The sequence below is a fragment of the Carcharodon carcharias genome, chromosome 20 (assembly GCF_017639515.1).
Source record: "Carcharodon carcharias isolate sCarCar2 chromosome 20, sCarCar2.pri, whole genome shotgun sequence".
NCBI lineage: Eukaryota > Metazoa > Chordata > Chondrichthyes > Lamniformes > Lamnidae > Carcharodon > Carcharodon carcharias.
The window spans coordinates 77,836,714-77,859,023 of NC_054486.1; the positions used below are offsets into that span (position 1 = coordinate 77,836,714).

At 42.6% G+C, this 22,310-nt stretch overlaps 1 protein-coding gene across 5 annotated transcripts in view; it reads left to right on the top strand.

The window, feature by feature from the left end:
- The window catches only part of pole2 (polymerase (DNA directed), epsilon 2), a 139,093-nt gene that overhangs the window by 111,005 nt on the left and 5,778 nt on the right, over positions 1 to 22,310 (top strand). For all 5 annotated transcript variants that reach the window (XM_041214109.1, XM_041214110.1, XM_041214111.1 and 2 more), the window contains 7 exons: positions 7,411 to 7,583; positions 8,802 to 8,891; positions 8,992 to 9,046; positions 12,926 to 12,985; positions 13,427 to 13,504; positions 13,617 to 13,725; positions 17,875 to 18,051. In XM_041214109.1, the coding sequence (XP_041070043.1) occupies positions 7,411 to 7,583; positions 8,802 to 8,891; positions 8,992 to 9,046; positions 12,926 to 12,985; positions 13,427 to 13,504; positions 13,617 to 13,725; positions 17,875 to 18,051 (742 nt within the window). The remainder of the gene's footprint in view (positions 1 to 7,410; positions 7,584 to 8,801; positions 8,892 to 8,991; positions 9,047 to 12,925; positions 12,986 to 13,426; positions 13,505 to 13,616; positions 13,726 to 17,874; positions 18,052 to 22,310) is intronic.

The window sequence follows — 22,310 nt, forward strand, 5'->3', positions numbered from 1 at the left end:
TCGCTTTAGCCATGGGTGAGTTCCTGCACTCAACGTGAGTAGGAAATGGGGCACCTCAGCATCCCTCCAGGTGCTCCCTTCCCCTCGAGAAGTCAGGTTGGCGCCCTCAGGCATCCGAAGGGATGAAGAGCTGCAGCAGGACACCCCTGGGTCATCTATTCAGGAATCTCAGATGCTGTCCGCTCTCCCTGAGTCCCCCTTGCCTGTGACCCCCTCCCTGCAGGGGGAACAGCTGGCCCACAGCAGGACAGCCTAAGTAAGCCTGGGCCCTCGAGGCCTCAGCTTTCCAGAGGGCACATGCCAGAGTAAAGGGCCAACCATTACACAGGCTGTTTCCACTCCTGCGGATTTCAGGGCAGCACCTAGAAGAAGTGGTAGGCTTTGAAAAGTTAAGAATTTCTGATCACAAGTGGTTGCACGGGGAAACACATTTTGTCACTTTATAATCTGAAAATGTATTCACTTTCACGGAATAACGTATAATGTTGTCTTTCAGCTTCATTGACAAGCGTTGCGAGTCCTCCCACTGCAATCCCCCCACGAGCAGATCAACTGCACGCAGCTGGACCATGAGTGATTCTGGAAGAAGTGTGTGTGTGTGTGTGTGTGTTTGTGTGGCAGGGTCTTTTGGAGCCTCATGCAAGCACGCTCCCATGCACGGGGAGCCTTCATCCATCACATTCATCTTACTGTCCCAAGCATTTTCAATGCTGCCTGCTGGGGTTCTCTTTCAGTTTTCCATCTGAGCTGACCTGCATCTCCACCCACTCACTGATTGCACACCCATGCAGCACCTGTGCCTGTCTAACACAAGGCTCCGCTCACTTTTGATTTCGACAACGATGGTGATAGTCAAGTTTTTGATCAGCTCTCACATCCTTTCCCCTCCCCCAGTCACTCATGTCCTTTCCTCCATCTCTATTGCTCCCCTAGCATCACCTTCGACCTCCCCACAATCACCAGGGTGTCCAGGTGAATGTGCACGCTCCCTACCTTTTTGAGAATCCCAACCCCATCCAGAATGACCTCCTCCCTCCCACCCCCAGGGTATTTGTTTGCCTCCAAGTCCCCACCAATGACCCTTGCCGCCCCTTCTACTGCTACCGACGCACCCTCACCTACCCATCCTTCTGGCTCCTTCTGCCCCATCTCATACTAACCATTCCTTCCCACCACGATCACCCTCATTTCATTCCCCAGGAGGTAGTCATTGACTCGACAGACACCTCCCTTGCACGTTCATCTGGACAACCCCCTACCCCTTACTCCCTTCTCCACCAATACTTCTCCTCCACCCTTACTCCCTCCTCTGCCCTTATTCACTCTCTCCTCTATCCTTATTCCCTCCTCCCTATGGACACCTACCCCTCCGAGCTCATTCTCCCCCCATCCCAGACACCTTCTTCCCCCTGGACACCTTCCCCGCTCTGAACTCCCTCCACCCCAGGACTCCCACCTCTCTCTGGACAGACACACACACAAACCCCGCCCCCACATACCTTTGTTCCCCCACACCTGCAAACTCCTCCCCCCCGCCCCCCATACACCTTCCTCTCCCAGTCACACCTAGACCTTCCTCTCCAAACCCCTGCCTCCCCTCAAGTACATCTTCCTCTCTCATCCACAGCTGGATCTTCCTCTCCACTCGCCCCAACTCGCCGATCATTTGTAGAAGCCCATGGCAAATACCATGATGTTCCGAAGCAGATCCGAGACATGAATGGAGACCTCACACCTCCCCTGAGCTGCTTCATGGCGAAGTCATATCCGTGAGAATCCAACCAGCGTGTGATGCACATGTTTCTCCAGGGTCTGGTAACTGTAGGGCGCCAGCATCTTCTGCTCCTCGGAAGCCCACAATCTGAGCAAGGCTATAACGGTAAGTCCCGACTTCTGCACATCACACTTGTTTCAACGTATTCTGGGCCAGCATGTTTTCTCGCTGGCGTAACGGCGAATTGGGTGTGGGGAGACGATTCTAGTCAGGCTTTATTATGCAAGTTGGGTTCACAATGGCCTCCAGCAGGTTTCGCGTTCTGCCATGGCGGACATCATTGGATGATCCCGCTGTGCTTTCACGCCAGTGTGAAACCAATCTTTGGCCTTCCCACCATATTGTGTCTTCCCCTGCCCACCATGACACCCGACACCAATGGGGCTGTAAAATTCTGGCCAGAGTTTTGGATGAGCTAACATTGTGAAGAATGGGAAACTGGCAAGGAATTTAATTTTGGTTCTATGGCAGCTAAAATAATGTTATGTAAATGCTTCATTGTAATGTGAGTGCTAGATCTCAGCTAGAGACTAGACAAGCTACAAACAGGAATTTAGGAGCATTCTTGTTCTATAGTCATTTCACTGATATCAGGTCACACAAAGCAGCTGTAGAAAACATTTTGTAACAGTTACAACGTACAGTGAAACATCAGCATAGCTCAACCTGACTTCCTTATTCTGCCACACCAGTATTCATTCTCATTATGGAAATTTATATTTTAATCTGCCTAATCAGTAGTACATGTATTTGGGAATATGATGTAATTGTTGATAATAATATAGGTTATATATTATAATAACACACGCACATCTTTGTTTATACCTGTGGCCTAACCCCAAGTCAACTATACTGCTCACACTGAGGGAGGAATTTTACGCCGGAGGGATTTTATGGTCCAGCCAAAGTAAATGGACTTTTGAACGGCTTACTGGGTAGGGCCGTAAAATTCTACCATAAGACATAGGAGCAGAAGTAGGCCATTCGGCCCATCGAGTCTGCTCCGCCATTCAATGAGATCATGGCTGATCTGATAATCTTCAACTCCACTTTCATGCCTTTTCCTCATAACCCTTGATTCCCTTACTGATTAAAAATCTATTCTTCTCCGCCTTGAATATACTTATCGATCCAGTTTCCACAGCCCTCTGCAGTAAAGAATTCCACAGATTAATTACCATTTGAGAGAAGAAGTTCTTCCTCATCTCTGTCTTAAATGGGCCACCCCCTTACTCTAAGATTATGCCCTCTGCTCCTAGACTCTCCCACAAGCAGAAACAACCTCTTAGCATTACCCTGTCAAGCCCCCTATATGTTTCAATGAGGTTGCCTCGCATTCTTCTAAACTCAAATGAGTACAGGCCCAAACTACTCAACCTCTCCTGATAAGAAAATCCCTCCATACCTGGAATCAACCTAGTGAACCTTCTCTGGACTTCCTCCAGTGCCAGTATATCTTTCCTTAGATAAGAGGACCAAAATTGTTCACAGTATTCTAGGTGTGGTCTAACTAGTGCCTTGTATAGTTTTAGCAAGACTTCCCTATTTTTATACTCCATTCCCTTTGAAATAAAGGCTAACATTCCATTTGCCTTCCCTATTACCTGTTGAACTTGTATGTTAGCTTCTTGTGATTTAAACACAAGGACTCCTAAATCCCTCTGTGCAGCAGCTTTCTGCAGTCTTTCTCCATTTAAATAATGTTCAGCTCCTCTATTCTTCCTGCCAAAGCGCGTAACCTCATTTTCCCACATTATATTCCATCTGCCACTTTTTTGCCCACTCACTTAACCTGTCTATACCTCTCTGTAGAATTCTTGTGTCATCCTCACCACTTGCCTTCCCACCTATTTTTGTATCATCTGCAAATTTGGCGATAGTACATTCACTTCCCTCATCTAAGTCATTAATATATATTGTAAATAATTGAGGCCCAGCACTGATCCTTGTGGTGCTCCACAGGTTGCATCCTGTAACTGCCCCCCTTGTTCCAACTCTCTGTCTTATATTAGTTAGCCAATTCTCTAACCATACTAATATACTACCTTCAACGCCATGGCCTCTTATCTTATTAATAGCCTTATGTGCGGTATCTTATCGAACACCTTTTGGAAATCCAAATATATTACATCTACTGGTTCCCCTTTATCTATCCTGCTTGTTACCTCCTCAAAGAATTCTAATAAATCTGTTAGGGACGATTTCCCCTTCATGAAGCCATGCTGACTCTGTTTGATTAGATAATGTAATTCTAAATGTTCTGCTATTACATCCTTTATAATAGACTCTTAACATTTTCCCAATGACAGATGTTAAGCTAACTGGCCGAGAGTTACCTGTTTTTTGTCTCCCTTTTTGAATAAGGGTGTTACATTTGGCAGTTTTTCAATCCTCTGGGACTTTTTCCAGAATCGAAGGATTCTTGGAAGATTACTACCAGCACATCACTATCTCAGTGGCTACTTCTTTTAATACCCTCGGATGCAGCCCATCAGGTCCAGGGGACTTATTGGCCTTTAGCCCCATTAGATTCCCTGGTACTTTTTCTCTTGTGATAGTTATTGTATTTATTTCCTCCCCCACTTTTTCCCCTTGATTATTTAGTATTGGAATGCTATTAGTGTTTTATACTGTGAAAACTGAAGCAAAGTATTTATTCAACTCCTCTGCCATTTCCTGGTTCCCCATTACTATTTTCCTAGCCTCATTCTGTATCCCTTTCCTTGAATCCTTCTTCCTCACTGGGATATATCTTTATTCTGAGTCATGAACTATTTTCTTAAACGCCTGCTATTGTTCGTCAACTATTTTTTCTGCTAAAATCCTGTCCCAGTTTACTCCAGCCAACTCTGCCTTCATTCCTTTGTAATTACTCTTATTTAAGTTTAGCGCAGTTGTTACCGACCCAAGTTTCTCACTCTTAAACTGAATGCTAAATTCTATCATATTATGGTCACTGTTTCGTAGGGTATCTTTTACTCTGAGATTATTTATTAAACCTACCTCATTACACATTACAGATCGAAAATAGCTTGATCCCTGGTTGGATCCACAACATTTTTTTAGGGAACTGTCCAGAATACACTCTATGAATTCTTGCTCATGGCTACCTCTGCCAATTTGATTTTCCCAATTTGATTTTCCCAACCTACATGAAGATTGAAGTCACCCATGATTAATGTACTGCCTTTTTTACATGCCCTCATTATCTTCTGATTTATTCTCTGTCCTACAGTATAGCTACTGTTCAGGAGCCTATAGGCTACTCCCACCAGCGTCTTCTTCCCCTTGTTATTTCTTACCTCAGCCCATTTGGATTCTGCATCTTCCGATCCAAGATCCTTTCTTGCTATTGTACTTACTCTGTCTCGTACTAACAAAGCTACCCCACCACCCTTTCCTTCCTGCCTGTCCTTTCAAAAAGTCACATTCCCCTGAATATTTAGTTTCCAGCTTTGATCTCTTTGCGACCACATCTCCGTAATAGCTATAAGATCATACCCATTAGCCTCTATTTGTGTTGTTAATTCATTTATCTTGTTCCGAATACTATGTGCATTTAAGCAAAGAGCCATTTATTTTGCCTTTTTACCATATTTTCTCTCTTTGACCCTATTTGCTTTTTTTAATGTTTGTAGACCCTGTCCCTTCCTGTCACACCCTGGGTATCATTCACTAAATAGCTGCCCTGCAAAGCTGCCATATCCTTTTGCTTTGTAAGCCTACCTATCCCCTTTCCAGAATCCCCTCCCCCTCTATTTAGTTTAAAGCCCTCTCTACAGCCCTAGTCATTCAGTTCTTCAGGACATTGGTCCCAGCACGGTTCGAGTGAAGCCCATCCCACTGGAACTTCTCCATTCTACCCCAGTACTGATGCTAGTGCCCAAGGAACTGAAATCCATTCCTCCCACACCAATCTTTCAGCCATGCATTTAACTCCTTGACTTTACTTACCCTATGCCAGCTTGCCTATGGTTCAGGTAGTAATCCCAAGATTATTACCTTGGAGGTTCTGCTTTTAATTTAGCTCCTAACTGTTCAAATTCTTTCAGAAGAACAATCTTTCTAGTTCTATCAATGTTGTTGGTACCAACGTGGATGATGACAATTGAAGCCCCCCCCATTTCAAGTTCCTCTCCAGCCCTGAGGAGATGTCCTTGACCCTCGCACCAGGCAGGCAACACAGTCTTTGGGACTCATGTTCACGACTGCAGAGAACAGTATGTATCCCCCTAATTATACTGTCCCCTCCCACTACCACATTCCTGTTTCCTCCCCCCACTTGAATGGCTCCCTGTACCATGGTGCCTTGGTGAGTTCGTTCATCCTCCCTGCAGCCCCTGTTCTTGTCCACACAGCTTGCAAGAACCTTGTAAGTGTTAGACAGATGAAGGGGCTGAGGCTCGTCGAACGCTACCCCCTGGGCCCCCATACCTGTTTCACCTGGAGTCACACCCTCCTGTCCCTGATCACAGACCAAATTTGAATGACCTATTATTTGAATTTATAAGAGCATCTAGTCTTAATCACAACCCTTGACCATATCAGAAGTAGGCTTGCATTTTTTGGCCCCGCCGCGGCAGAATCCCCCCACAGCAGATGCAGCAAGCCATTCAAATTTGCATTGGCTTGGGTGAGATCAGAAGATCCTGCCGGCCGGAGGGGCCGTAAAATCCTGCCCTGCCCTGTAGCTATCAGGACAACATCTATTTACTGCTTAGTGTTTTTCGATCGTTGGAACAGGAATGGACTATTAAGTGCCTCAATCCTTCTCTACCATTCTGTTAGATAATGGCTGATCTGTACCTTAATTTAATTTACCCGCCATTGTTCCATATCCCTGTTTACCCTTGTCAAACAAAAATGATAAATTTCTGTCTGAAAATTGCAATTGACCTAGTATACACAACTTTTGTGAGAAACAGTTACATGCCAAAAGTAGTAAAAATCTGGAAAAGTACTTCCTGACATAAATTTAGAGCTAGGTCATTTAAGAATTAAGATCACTTCCTTACTTTTGAATTCTAGCTCCATGAGATAAAGGGTCAGCATTTCATTAGCCTTTTTAATTAGTCTTTGTACCTGTGCACTAGCTTCTAGTGATTTGTGTACATAGATACCTAATCACATTGCTCTTCGCCATTGAGAAATTGTTATTCTCAGATCCAAAGTGGAAGACCTCTCACCTCCTCCACATTGAACTGCTTCTGCCATAGATTTACCCACTCACTTAGTCTGTCTGTTTCTTTGGTTTCCACTTCAGCCAGTCTGAGATCTGGGTGTTCAGCTCAGAAACGGGTGTCTCTTGAGATGATTGTCTCCGATTTCTCCTCAGCACATCTGTATGTTTGAAAATAAATGATTTTTTAAATATTTCAAAGGATTTGTTTTCTGATAATATGCTAAACTGCTTTGTGTGTTTGACTTAAAACTGTTAACCCAGTCTGATGAATAGTGATCAACCTAAACTGTAGCATTCTAGCTGTTCATAATTTCATTGCATTTGACGATTTAAAAAAAAAATGGATCCATTAGAAACTTAAAATTGTCTATGGGAATATGGTCCTTATGTTGTTCGTGATTACCCAATCTCATCCATTTGATGATCTTGAAACTTCTCGTGCTCTGTCTCTCAGAGCTTATTATGGCAACATAAACTTTTTTGGTGGTCCCTCTGCTACATCGGTGAAATCTTCTTCAAAGTTAAAGCAACTGGAGGAAGAAAATGAAGACGCCATGTTTGTTTTTGTCTCCGATGTGTGGCTGGACCAGGTGGAAGTACTTGAAAAACTTCATATGATGTTTTCAGGTAACATGTTTACTGCATTTATTTAAACAAAGAATTACAGCGTCTCTTTAGGCATCGGGGTGCTGAGCTAGTGTGAGCTTATACTTTGAGGGGAGATATCAAAGTTGATCCCACCCTGTCCTTAACCAACAACCATAAATATTTTTTTCTCCTCTTTACCCTGACATCACTAACTTTTCTGGTTCGTATGGCTTTTAAAAACCTCAGTATTTGGGGGAAGGCTATAATCTTTGAGACAAGTAGGCTTGTTCAAGTGAAGTCTAAGATCCAAAATAATGTTATGTTCACCTGTATTACTGTAATTATAAATATTCTTATTGATAATAACATAAGAAATTGTAGACCATATGGCCTGTTGGGTCGGCTCCACCATTGCTGATCTTGGACTTCAACTCCATTTTGCCACCCGAACCCCCCCCCCCCCCCCATATTCCTTAATTTCCCGAGATACCAAAAATCCTGTCTATCCCAGCCTTAAATGTATTCAGTGATGGAGCATGTATTCAATGATGGAGCATCCGTAACCCTCTGAGGTAGAGAATTCCAAAGATTCACAGCCTTTTGAGTGAAGTAATTTTTCTTTATCTCAGTCCTAAGTGATCAGCTCCTTATCCTGAGACTGTGTTTTAGACTCCCTGACCAATGAAAACAATCGCTAACAAACCCTATCAAGCCCCTTCAGAATTTTGTAGGTTTCAATGAAATCACCTCTCATTCTTCTAGACTCCAGAGAATATAAGCCCAATTTATTGCTCCTTCCATCATAGGACAACCTCCTCATCCTAGGGACCAGTCTAGTGAACCTTTGCTGTACCACCTCCAATGCAAGTATATCGTTTCTTAAATGTGGAGACCAAAACAACACACAGTATTCCATATGTGGTCTCACCAAAACTCTGTACAATTGCACCAAGACTTCTTTATTCTTGTACTCCAATCCCTTTGCAATAAAGGCCAACATGCCACTTGCCTTCCTAGTTGCTTGCTGCACCTGCATACTATCTTCCTTATTTCTAATCTAATTTTCTTATGCTTATTAGTTACCTCAAAGTGAGAAATGGTGACTAGAAGGAAGAATATTATATGGAGCAGTTTTACTATTCTCAGTATACTGCTACTGAATACAGTGATTTAAAAGTGACATTTTCTATATGTAAACATTTGTGCAGAAGCATTCCTGTAGCTGTGGCATATGTACTTACATGATGTGCTCTGCAGGTTATTCTTCCATGCCACCCACTTGTTTCATCTTCTGTGGCAATTTTTCCTCTGCTCCCTATGGAAACAACCAGATCAAGTCTCTAACAGGTGAAGCACAGTTGATTTTTAAAAAAAAACTATAAATTGACTCCTGACTTAGAACTCCAGCTTTATTTTAAATTCTTTTTTAATCTTATCACATTTTCAGAATCGCTGAAAACACTTGCAGATATTATCTGTGAATATCCCAATATCCACAAAAAGTAAGTGCGATAAAACATGCATCAACCTCATTAGTAGTTTCCAATAATTCTTGATTAAGTGATTATGAAGTGATTACTTAATTTTCAAAATGTGCTAAAGATCTGATATTTTTGTCCTCTAAATTTCCCTTTGTACCTTTTTGGATTTGTACAAATTCAAGAAATTCATTTGAGTTACCTTGCTCAATGTTTCTTATTCAGATTACAGATCTGCCAAATTATGTCCGTACATTCAATACTAATGACTGCCTACTATATTGCTAGCAGGATTGAAATGACATACAACTCCACCAATAGTGAGATGGTGGTGTTGGGCAGCAGTAGGACTCCCTCCCACCGACATTTATGTCTGGGAACAACAACATCAACAACTTGCATTTAATTTTATATAATGAAAAATGTTCCAAGGCCCTCTGCGGAAGGTCTGGCGGTGGTTATATAAATGGGGGTTTGAGACCATGAAGGAATTTGAACACAATTTGTAACACTGGGGTACCAGGGAGCTGCCTAGAAGATCAGTGAGCACAGGGGTGATGGCTGAACGAGACTTTGTGTGGGTTATAATATGAGCAGCGTGATTGTGGATGAATTGAAGTTTATGGCGGTTGAAGGATGGAAGTTCAGTTTGAAGATCATTGGAATAGTGAAGTCTGGAAGTAAAAAAGGCAGGATGAAGGTTTTAACAGCAGTAAATTGGCTGAAGCAGGTGTGGTGATGAGCAATATTATAAGAGATGGAAGTAGGTGGGCTTTGTAATAGAGAGGATATAGGGTTGTAACCGGTGCTCAGGAGCAAATATGATGCCAAAATTGTGAACAATTATTTTCAACATTAATTGGTGGCTGGAAGGGGATAGAATCTGTGGCCAGGTGTTTGTGGTGGTGGCTGAAGATGATGGATTTGGTCTTGCCAATGCTAAATTGGTTGAAATTGAGACTTATCCAGGACTTAATGTCATATTAGCAGGCTGACAACACAGAATCAGGGGAGAGGTCAAGAGAGGCAATGGAAATATAGAGCCGAGTGGCTTCTCTGGACATGTAGAAATTGATTGACGCTATGTCTTTGTATGATGTTGTTGGAAGAGGAATCTATAGGCGACTGTGTCAAAAGCCAGAGAGGTCGCCGAGGATGAGGAGGGATAGTGCACCACAGTTACACAGGGGGAGATATGCATTCACATGGCAAATGCAGACTTGCATAGGTCCTGAGGGTTTCACTCCAATTGAATAGTTGGCCTTTGGCTGGAATGTGATCCGTTGTAAAGTTCCTGGTAAGACACAAATATGATTTTGACCTTAGCAGCATTTATTTGAAGTGAGTTCTGGCTCATCTATGATAATGTGGGATAGGTAACCTGACAACACAGCTTCAATCAGCAGGTCATTCAACGTCTGTGGTTACAACAGACAAAATAATGCTTCAGGTTTGAACCTATTATCAATACTGAAGAACCTGAGTGTAAGCATCTGTGGAAAGAACAGAAAGCTGACTGGCTGAGTGTTTCCAGCATTTTCTGTTTTTATTTCAGATTTCTAGGGCCTAATTTTCATCTTTGAGGCAGGAATTTTCCCAATTCTGCAATCCCACCTGCACGCTGGCAATGTCCACTGCCATATTTTTATCTTGGATGGAGGTGGGTGAATGTTGATGCAGACAGGTTAGAAGGCCCGTCCCCATCCACTGGAATATTGAGCAAGTTCTAGTCACAGATGTTAGGTCCCAAGACCTCATCCCTCACACCCCCCACACCCCATACCCCTTCCAAACAGTCCATGCATCCTCCATACCCACTCTTCCAAATCCACTCAGTGCAGAATCAGTGAACCCTATAATAACACTGGCATACCTATGAAATGCCCATGAAACTGCCAAAATAAGCAAACAGGCATTCAAAATTCCCTTGAAGAAAATGCCCTCCTTATAAGCTAATAAAACCGCCAATCAAGCAGAGCCATTCATAATCCTATAGAAAACATTTTAATCTTCTTAATCTTGCCCAAATAAACAAACAGGCATTGAGAATCCACTTCAAAGATGGATAAAGTTATTATGAGCTCATAAAACTGTCAGTCATACAAAGGTCAATGTCCTCTTCACAGCAGTGTGAACAACCCCCTAGAGAGCTTGAATCCAATTAATGGGTTTGGAGCTCAGCCAAGCATTCAGAATGGGATTTAATTGCAAAGCTGTGTCAACAAAGGCAGTAAAACTGAATACATTGAAATCTTTGAAGCAGACTGAAAAGGTGGCCATCAGGCTCACTAGGTAGCTGTTGGGCTCAGTTGGCTAATTTTTTTGACTGACAGTTTTAAAAGTTTCCTGACTCCAGACTAGGTATTCCCCATGGCTCACGACACCTCTGAGGAGCCGTGAGTCACATGAGTTGTGTGCCACATCTGTAAAAGCCTGCCTGACTCCATCAAAATTGCAGGGGATCTGAAATGCCCACACTGCAATGGATTGGGCAAGGGTAGGATTGCTGAGTGCGGGCCTGCTACCCACACCTTTATCCCATAAAATTCCCACCAGATGGGACTAGGGACAGGAATTCCAGAATCATATCCTGCCTGCCATTTTTAAAGCTCCCCGACCCCTCCATAATCTTCTTTCCGACATGGACAGAAGCCTGAAAATCCTGGCCTTAGCATATGTAATTTTCTGCTTTCTGTTTAACACCCTTTCAATTATGGGTTTAGCAGAAAGAAAGCTGGCTGTCATCAACGTACATACAGAAGCTGACTGTACCTGAGAGTAGGTATATATGTCAACAGTATGTGGAAGGAGAAAGATGAAAACTTGAAGGGATATAGGAAATAATGTGCCTGCTCTATTATGACAAATAGGAATAGAACATGAAAGGGCAATACCACAGAGATGCAATGTGGAGGGAGATGCAGTAATTGATTATGTTGAAGGGTAAAGGTGGATAATGCTACAGTAAGAAACATTATGACTACTGTAAGCCCTGCTGTGCATTGAACAAAATGCAGACTGGAGTAATTTTAACAGGCAATGATGAATGTGGAGTTGGTTGGTAATGACGATTGGTACATTCAGTGGCCTTAAGGAGGAAGCTAGAGATTGGAAAGGACAGTGGGGTCAAGAATGAACTTTTGAGGAAGGAGTTAACTGGGGGCAGGAAGAGATGTTTGAATAAATGGAGGATTTACACATTGGGCCAAAGAGTAGCGGTTAAGTCGGAAAGAATTCAAGGGAGTAAGGGATTGGCTTTGTAGAAAAGATGAGTCTGATGTGGTATAAGGAGAAAAGATAAGAGAAAAGCTGCAGAGTATTGTAGACTGAGAGGTATTGGGAAGTGTTGGGGCAGTAAATGGTGAAAGCAGTTAAGTAGATGGTCTCGGCTTTGGAGACCAAGAAATTGATGAGCTCCTCACTTTTGATATCAGAGGTGTAGATTGAAGGTGGTGGGTAGAGAGGCTAATTAAATAAGATTGTGTTGAATACTGGATTATCCTTGCCCCCCCCCCCCAACGACCACCACCACCACCGCCAAGAGAATCCATTAACTATCCCAAGATTTGGTGGCAGGCACAGTAATTGCTTGGTCAACATGTACTATATGGCAACGGCAACTTGGGATTTAGTAAATTAGCTACGCTCACTGTTGGGAGATTCCAGCCAATTGACTTCCAGCCAACTAGAGCCTGGTACCTTTGTATATTGTAGGAAAAATTAGAATTGAGGCTTCTTCTTTGCACTTCAACGTAGAACGTTTTACTTAACGTGATGTGGAATATTATTACATCATGCACTTTTTAAAATAAATTCATGCTTTCAGAAAATGTTGTAGAAATTTTTGATACTATGTTACAGTCAATAATAGAATCTAAGTATTTTTCTTCACTCATTTTGCAGCTGCCGCTTTGTTTTTGTTCCTGGCCCTGAAGATCCGGGTCCCAGCTCTATCTTACCCAGGTAATCACCTATATTTCTTCTCTTCTGCTCTTTTCATTATCGGGGATGGATGGTGTCCTGTGCCATTGGACTTGGTTTTCCAGTAGTACAACTGCTACTACTTTCCATCCATCAGCCCAGCAGCGACAAGTGGTTCCAAATGAAATCATTCTATTGTTGTCGGTTTTCAACTAGCCCGGTCGCTTCAGTTATCTGTAACCCTTTTTGTGACAAATCACACCTTGACGTTGTCTATCCAGCGCTTCCTTGGTCTTCTTTGGCTTCTTGTTCCATGTACCTCTGTATGCAGAGCCATGAAAGATATTCTATTCTTTCTATTTAAACACCAAGATTCTCCTGAATGCTGCAGGAAGCAAGATCACCTTTCGAGATTGTATAAAACTGGTTTTGTAGACAGCTGATAGAAGATTAATTTATAACCCTATTTTCATTTATTTAAAGACCTCCGCTAGCTGACTACATCACGGAAGAGTTCAGTAAGAGAGTTCCATTTTCTGTATTTACTACAAACCCCTGCAGGTAAATTTTCTGCATAACTGATCATTTCACAGTTCAATATTCGTTTTATTGAATGGATGTTCTTTTTTAAAAGAGCATACTAATAATATTTTTCTGTGCTTAATATTGTCAGGATTCAGTACTGTACACAGGAGATCATCATTTTTCGTGAGGATTTGGTTAATAAGATGTGTAGAAATTGTATCCGTTTTCCTAGCAGTAATTTGGATATTCCAAACCATGTGAGTAGCTGTTCATTTATTTTTGAGATTTTACACTAGATACTGTGGTTCAGCGTTATCAACCACTACTATAGACCATCCTTGTATGCCCCATGAGCCTGAGAGTCACTTTACTTGCCCTATTTCTGGGAACAAAAACACTACCCAGGGATAAACATACAATATTTTCCACTATACGCTCACTGAAATGTTCCATGTGCTGCCAAGTGATTCTTCTTGTCTTGGGAATCATTCTATATACATAAACCAACAGACCATTTAACAAATAAATGTTGGCTGGCATTTTGTAGTAGTCAAACATGGACAATCCTCACAGAACCAACCTGGAACCCTAGTGGCTTAAAGGTTTAAAATAAGGAAAGACTTGATGCACATACGTGGAAAAAGAGAATGGGGTCGGGGTGGATGGAGGTAATTGGATTGGGAGGAAGTTCATAGCAGCATAAATATTAACGTAGACCAGTTGGGTTGAATGATATGATTCTGCTTAAGATTCTTTATTAAATTCTATGTTTTTATAAAAAAAACTTGTAATATGAGCTGGTATAAAAGAAACCAATCATGAATCATATCGAGGCAAAAATATTTTCGTTTTGTCACGGCCAATTTATCATTTTTGAACTGCCAAGGTTTTCTTACACTGCACCCTTTTCCCGAATCCAAGACATTACAGCCATTGTACCTGTGCCAATGTAACCTCTTCGATTGGAATCATCAAGTGAGATTTTAACACATTCAAAACCTTTCTGCTCTAATCCACTTTCCTTTTATTTTATATTATTTCTTCTTTATTCCTCTCTGGGTACTTCTCCAATTCTTTTTTAGATGATAATATAGCCTCTGTCCCAGTAGTTGTTTGTGGCAAAGAATTCCACATTCTAATAAACCTCTGAAGATGAAAGAAAGCGGACAGTTTCATATTCTGCCCCTCAACCTACCCTGAAAGCGATGTCTGAGGTGACCAACCCTGTGGAGGGTGCAGGCAAGAAAAAAAAGGACACTTTGCCAGTGGGAGGGGGTTGGGATGTTGACGTGATGAAGGAGTGGGGCGGGTGGGTGGGGTGGGGGTGAGTTGCTGATGGGTTTGTTCACCCATACACCCCTTCCCCTGCCTGAACCCCTCCTCTTCTCTCCCCCTCAGGCTTGCTGGATACATCTCTGGGCCCAGCCCCTCCACCTTGGAAGGCTGATGAACCCGACTTCGGAAAACCTCTGCCCAGAGTTCAGCCTGAGGCAGCCGACAGCCCAGATGCTGCATGGACAGAGCTGGACTCCCTCCTCCCCCACCCTCCCGCTGACTCCTCCTACCCTATCCATGCACCTGTCGAAGTCAGGAGGAGAGTGGTGCCAGTGCTGCTCACTCGTGACTGTGTCTGTCCATGCACACTACCAGTTCTGAAGAGAAATCTGGGACAACTGCTATCCCAAAAGCCCACACCTGCGACGCAGGGCAGGAGGGCAAACTCTGGGACAGTCCCGGAAAATCTGGGACCTTCCCAGCCCTATGCAGCCCCTACCCCCAGCTTGGAGGGCCGCTGCCAACTTCGGAGACCCCCAAGCCCTGAGTCGGGCCTGAGTGCAGCTGACGGCCAAGACCTCACATGGTTTCCCTGTGAATGTCTAATTCTTGGCAACAGTTTTAAATGCATTGGACAGCCTCCATTATTATTCTTCAGAAGTAAGCTGAAGTCGGTGAGCATTGACAAGCTATGCAACCGTCAATGACCAAACAAACTGTTTCTTTCTGACATGCATCCATGCATGCACTTTCTAGTAGAGGCCTCTACAATAGTGTGTTACCCCACCCCCCCCGCTGCCCTCTCCAGAACAGTGATATTGATGCCAGTTGCAGCGCTCCTTTATTGTGCTATCCTTGCTGAGATCAGCTAATTCACCACGGATCAGGGATGCACACTGAGATCTTGACAATTTGATGGTCAACGATTTTGCACCATCAAAGGTACCCACTGGCATAGTATTTCTGAATAAAATGTAAGTTTCCTAATTATTGTGCATAAAGAACCTTGAAGGTTAAATTTTATATAGTAACACAATTCAAAATAGATTCTCCCTTCATCATAGTCAGTTATGGCAATCTAGGTTTAAACCTATTTATATTAAACTTTAGATAATTTACTTAAGGAATCTGAAATTTTAGTCCTTGAAGCAAGAAAATACTTTCAGTATATAATGCTGGCTCCATTAGCATGATATCAAAACACTTAGGATTGCTACTTTACAGCAGATATTTTAATTCGTAATTTTTCTCAAATGGAGATCCACCAGTTGGTACTAAATTAGAACCTTGGAAGTTTATGGCGTACAAGACCAATGTGTCTGTGTTAGCTTTTTGTTACATCAATTGGAGACAAATCCCACCGTTATGGTTTCTCCTTATGGGCTAGTGTTTTCTGTGCTTTGAATGAATCAGTGGTCTCTGCCTCAACTACTCCTTGTGGCAAAGTATTCCTTGTTATAACAATTCTGTGTAAATATGTTTTACCTAACTTTTCTTCTTTTCTCTTAATAGCTATATTAAATTGATTACCCCTTTTCACTGACTTTCTAACCATAAGAAATTCTCCACAGAATCTTCTGTGCTCCAATGAAAATCTAGCATTGTTTCATAAATATAGTTGCCCAACCTTGGTATCATCATGTTGGACCTGTGCGCTTTATAGCTTTAATATGCTGTCTATAATTCTTATATGTCCTGTGTTACACTAGCGACTTTTTCAAAAGTACTCGTTGGCTGTGGGAAGTCCTGAGATTGTGAAAGGCACTGAATAAATGCGAGTCTTTTTTATAATGATGCCTCCCAAAATGCACACCACGTTATGGTTTTGGTATTGCTGTATACAGTTTTATTGTAACTTCTTTATTTATTTTACATCCTATTAGTTAAAATATGTACTGTATGTTCAGGCCTGTTGAATTCGACACAACACTCATATATTTAGATGTCAATTTTATAGTAATTTATGACAGGTATAGATTTTTTTTTACATGGAATTACAGCATAGTGTACTAACAAAATGACCATAGCAGTAAGAGGACTCTCCGCCACATATCTGTTGCGGAACAATCATACCAAAGGAATACAGTAAATTTCTGTGTTCCAGAACCAAGTGCAGCTTGTTTCTTCTGTGGAGAATTCATCTTTGCTTCTTGTCTAGATATATACCCTCTTTATGGGAAAGTTGAGAAACAAGAGAATTACAGCAGAGCTGTCACATAGCAGCAGTAAGAATGTGTATAAAGGGAGACTTTACTACACTTTTATGAACAGGTGGCACCTCCTTTGTTAATGTCCTTGTAATTAGTGCTGATAAATATCAATTGTCTTTCACAAACTTTTTTCCTTTTGTGAAGGCTATTCGACTCCACCTACAGGGCCACAGAGAGCTTGGCCTAAATAGCCAAGTGGTTATGGTACTGGGTTTGTAACCCCAAGATCAAGAGTTCAAATCTCACAATGGCAAACCATGAAACAATGTAACTTCATCTGAAATAGATGGAAACGGGTTTGTACTCGAAAGAGTTACAGGGCCACAGACCTCCTCACTTTTAAAACGGCATTTCCATACTATCATATTTGTTTCTACAATCTGCTGTCTCATATAGGACCATCTGCTCAGATGGTCCAACATTGATTAGCTATTTAAACCTTTTTTTTATGTCTTTGATATAGTGACAATAATTTAAAAAAAATTAAGCATAGCAATATTACACCAACATGTCTCTTTGGAGAATTAATCAGCCCTGCTGCAGTATCTCTGAGTAACTCCATTCTATTCCATTCTAATCTCTTGACATTCACTCAAAACTATTATCCAGCAATTCCCTATGCAGAAAATTTTACTTGATATTGGCCTTTTTTGTGTTTTTTATTGATTTGCTCACTCTTTTATTAGTACTTTCTTCAAAGCTGCATTTGAAATTTTTTACCTCCTGTGTAGGGAATCTAGTTCTCGGTTGCTGGCTCAGGGAGAATCTCTTGAGTATTTGGGTAACTGATGAGTTAAAATGTAACAGTTCTTTTTCCTATAAACCATTTGGATTTTTGTTATTTTAAGTCATTTTAAGGGATTTCTGTGACAGTGAAATATTAACTTCGCTAATATTTTTATTTCAATTTTTTTTTGGCAGTTTGTGAAGACCATCATAGCACAAGGACATTTAACACCACTGCCACTATTCGTCAGTCCGGTCTACTGGGCCTATGATTATGCTCTTTCTGTGTACCCAGTACCAGACTTGATTGTGTTCGCTGACAAATATGATCCATTCAACATCAACCATACAGACTGTATCTGTATCAACCCTGTAAGGACCACTGCATAACGTTTTTATCACAACTGAATTAATATTATGACAAATACTAATTTATTTTTTTAAATAATCAAATTCATTTCCAATAACATTAGTGAGTTTTCCAAATTCAGCATTACTGAAGAGTATTTTTAATTTATTGTTGAGCATTGTACTTCTTGACCAAAATGGTTGCAGGTCCTTGCAAAGTTATTGCCTTTAATCAGTTGCCATTTGCAATGCATCTTTTTACTGCTTATTCTTTATATTTTTTTGGCTGCTATTGTTGCCGTGAGCGGAGGCAGACAATAGATGCACAACAATGATGTCAGCACTGGAAGGAAGTACAGAGAGTACAGGGCCAACATATTCCACTAAAGACAAAGGGTGGGACCAACAAATCCAGGAAACCCTGGATGTTGAGGGATATACAGGATTAGATAAAGAGAAAAAGGGAGGCTTATGGCAGATACCGAGGGCTCAAAACAGTGGAAGCCCTAGAGGAGTACAGAATGTGTAGGGGGGAACTTAAAAAGGAAATCAGGAGAGCAAAAAGGGGGCATGAGAAAACATTGGCAGGTAAAGTAAAGGAAAATCCAAAGTTATTTTACAAGTACGTTAAGAGTAAGAGGATAACTAGGGAAAGAGTAGGGCCCATTAAGGACCATAGTGGTAATTTGTGTGTGGAGCCGGAAGACATAGGTAGGGTTCTAAATGAATAGTTTGTGTCAGTGTTCACAAGTGAGAGGGACGACGTAGGTATGGAAATCAGGCAGAAGGACTGTGATATAATTATAGAAATTAGCATACAATGGGGGGAGGTTCTAAGTGGGCTGGCAGGCTTAAAAGTAGATAAATCTCCAGACCTGGATGGAATGTATCCTAGGCTGTTGAGTGAGGCAAGGGAGAAGATAGGGGAGCTGGTAATTTTCAGTACCTCTGGCCACAGGAGAGGTGCCTGAGGACTGGAGGACAGCCAATGTTATTCAAGAAGGGAGGAAGGGATAAACCAGGGAACTACAGGCCACTCAGTCTAACCCCAGTGGTGGGGAAGCTATTGGAAGCAATTCTGAGGGACAGAATTAATCTACACTTGGAGAGGCAGGGATTGATCAAGGACAGTCAGCATGGTTTTGTTAAGGGGAGGTCATGTCTGACCAAGTTGATAGAATTTTTCGAAGAGGTGACCAGGCATGTAGATGAGGGCAATGCATTTGATGTAGTCTACTTGGACTTCAGTTGTTGATAAGGCCTAATAACGAAGATAAGAGCCCATGGGATCCAAGGCAATTTGGCAAATTGGATCCAGAATTGGCTGAGTGGCAGGAAGCAGAGGGTGATGGTCAAAGGCTGTTTTTGTGACAGGATGCCTTTGTCCATTGGGGTTTCACAGGGATCGGTGTTGGGTCCCTTGCTGTTTGTGTTATATATAAACGATTTAGGCTTGACAGGATAAAAGAGCACGAGGAGAGCGGTGGAGACACAGGGTAAAAGAGCACGAGGAGAGCAGTGGAGACACAGGATAAAAGAGCGCAAGGAGAATGGTGGAGACACAGGATAAAAGCGCGAGGAGAGCGGCGGAGACACAGGATAAAAGAGTGCGAGGAGAGCGGAGACACAGGATAAAAGAGCGCGAGGAGAGTTCCAGGGAGCAGAGTCGGAGGGCGGAGTTCCAGAGTGCTGATTATAAAAACCTTACCTCGGGGATTTGTGGACCTCGGGTCTTAAAAAAAAAATTAAAAGTGGCGTCACGGTAAATCTGTGACCTGATTGGCTGGTAGAGAATCTACGCTGAATTTGAAACTAAAACATTGCTAAACTAATTAAATCAAAAAAATTAATCACATAATTAATAAGTAGAGGGTATCTAGACCAGAATCAGGGGATTACTGTTCTTAGAATTTAGCATTTATAGTAGAAATCTAGCCCTAGGGAACGTATAGTTAATAAGGAGTCAATAAGCAGTTATTAGATTTAAATTAATTTATTAAATAGTTCTAGAAATGGCAGTTGCTGGGGTGAAGTGCTTCACCTGTGGGATATGGGAAATCTGTGACGCTTCACATTGCAGCTCCTCACAGACCGCATGGATCGGTTGGAGCAGCAGTTGGATGCACTTAGGAGCATTCAGGTGGTGGAAAGCGTCATTGACAGGAGTTTTGGAGACATGGTCATACCCAAGGTACAGACAGATAGATGGGTGACCGCTAGAAGGGGCAGACAGTCAGTGCAGAAATCCCCTGTGGCTGTCCCCTCCTCTAACAGGTTTACCATTTTGGATACTGTTCTTGGTGGGGTGGGGTGGCCTATCAGGGGAAAACAACAGCAGTAGCCAGAGCAGTGGCACCACGGCTGTCTCTGTTGTTCAGCAGGGGGGGGTCAAAGCACAGAAGAGCAATTGTCATAGGGGACTCTATAGTCAGGGGCTCAGATAGGCGCTTCTGTGGTTATGAAAGAGACACCAGGATGGTACTTTGCCTCCCTGGTGCCAGGGTCCAGGATGTCTCTGATCCAGTACAGGACATTCTGAAGGGAGAGGGAGAACAGCCAGAAGTCGTGGTACACATTGGTACTAACGACATAGGCAGGAAGAGTGACGAGATACTGCAGCACGAGTTCAGGGAGTTAGGCAGAAAGTTTAAAAAAACAGGACCTCTAGGATTGTAATCTCAGGATTACTCCCTGTGCCACGTGTCATGAGGCTAGAAATAGGAAGATAGTGCAGCTGAACACATGGCTGAACAGATGGTGTAGGAGGGAGGGTTTCCAATATCTGGATCAGTAGGATCTCTTCCGGGGCAGGTGAGATCTGTACAAGAAGGACGGGTTGCATCTAAACTGGAGGGGCACCAATATCCTGGCTGCGAGGTTTGCTAGTGTCACTCGGGAGGGTTTAAACTAGTATGGCAGGGGGGTGGGAACCAGAGCAATAGGTCAGCAGGTGAAATAAATGACTGGGAACCAGTGAATATGGCCAGTAGGACTAAGTGGAAGGGCAGGCAGGGAGAAATTACTGAACACAGTGGGACTGGGGGTCTGAAATGCATTTGTTTCAATGCAAGAAGTATAACAGGCAAGACAGATGAGCTTAGAGCTCGGATTAGTACTTGGGACTATGATGTTATTGCTATTACAGAGACTCGGTTGAAGGATGGACAGGATTGGCAGATAAACGTTCCAGGATTTAGATAGGTTTCAAGCAGGATAGAGAGGGATGTAGAAGAGGTGGGGGAGTTGCACTGCTGGTTAAGGGAAATATCACAGCTGTAAGACTGGGCACACCTCGGTGGGCTCATGCAGCGAGGCAATATGGTTAGAGCTCTGGGATAGGAAGGGTGCAGTCACAATGTTGGAGGTTTACTATAAGCCTCCCAATTGCCGTTGGGAGATTGAGGAACAGTTAGGTAGGCAGATTTTGGAAAGATGTAAAAGCAGTAGGGTTGTTGTGGTGTGTGATTTTAACTTTCCCTATATTGACTGGGAATCACTTAGTGCTAGAAGTTTGGCTGGTGCAGAATTTGTAAGGTACATCCAGGAGGGCTTCCTGAGACAATATGTAGATAGTCCAACTAGGGAAGGGGCAATACTGGACCTGGTATTAGGGAATGAACCCAATCAAGTTTCAGTAGGGGAGCATTTCGAGAAAAGTGACCATAATTCAGTAAGTTTCAAGGCACTGGTGGATAAGGATAACAGGAGTCCTCGGGTTAAGGTGCTTAATTGGGAGAAGGCTAATTATAACAATATTAGGCAGGACCTGAGGAATCTAGACTGGAGGTGAATGTTTGAGGGCAAATCAACAATTGACATGTGGGGGGCTTTCAAACGTCATTTGATAAGAATTCAGGGCCGGCATGTTCCTGCTAGGATGAAGGATAAGCATGGCAAGTTTCAGGAACCTTGGATAACGAAGGATATTGTGAGATTAGTCAAAAAGAAAAGGAAAGCATTCGTAAGGGCTAGAAGGCTGGGAACAGATGAAGCCCATGGAGAATATAAAGAAAGTTGGAAGAAACTTAAGCGAGGAGTCAGGAGGGCTAAAAGGCGTCATGAAAAGTCACTGGCAACCAGGATTAAGGAAAATCCCAAGGCCTTTTATACATATGTAAAAAGCAAGAGGGTAGCCAGGGAAAGGCCCACTCAGGGATAGAGATGGGAATCTGTTTGTGGAGCCAGAAGAAATGGGAGAGATACTAAATGTATACTTCTCATCCGTATTCACCAAAGAGAAGGACTTAGCGGTTGATTTGTCTAGGGAAGAGTGTATAGATAGC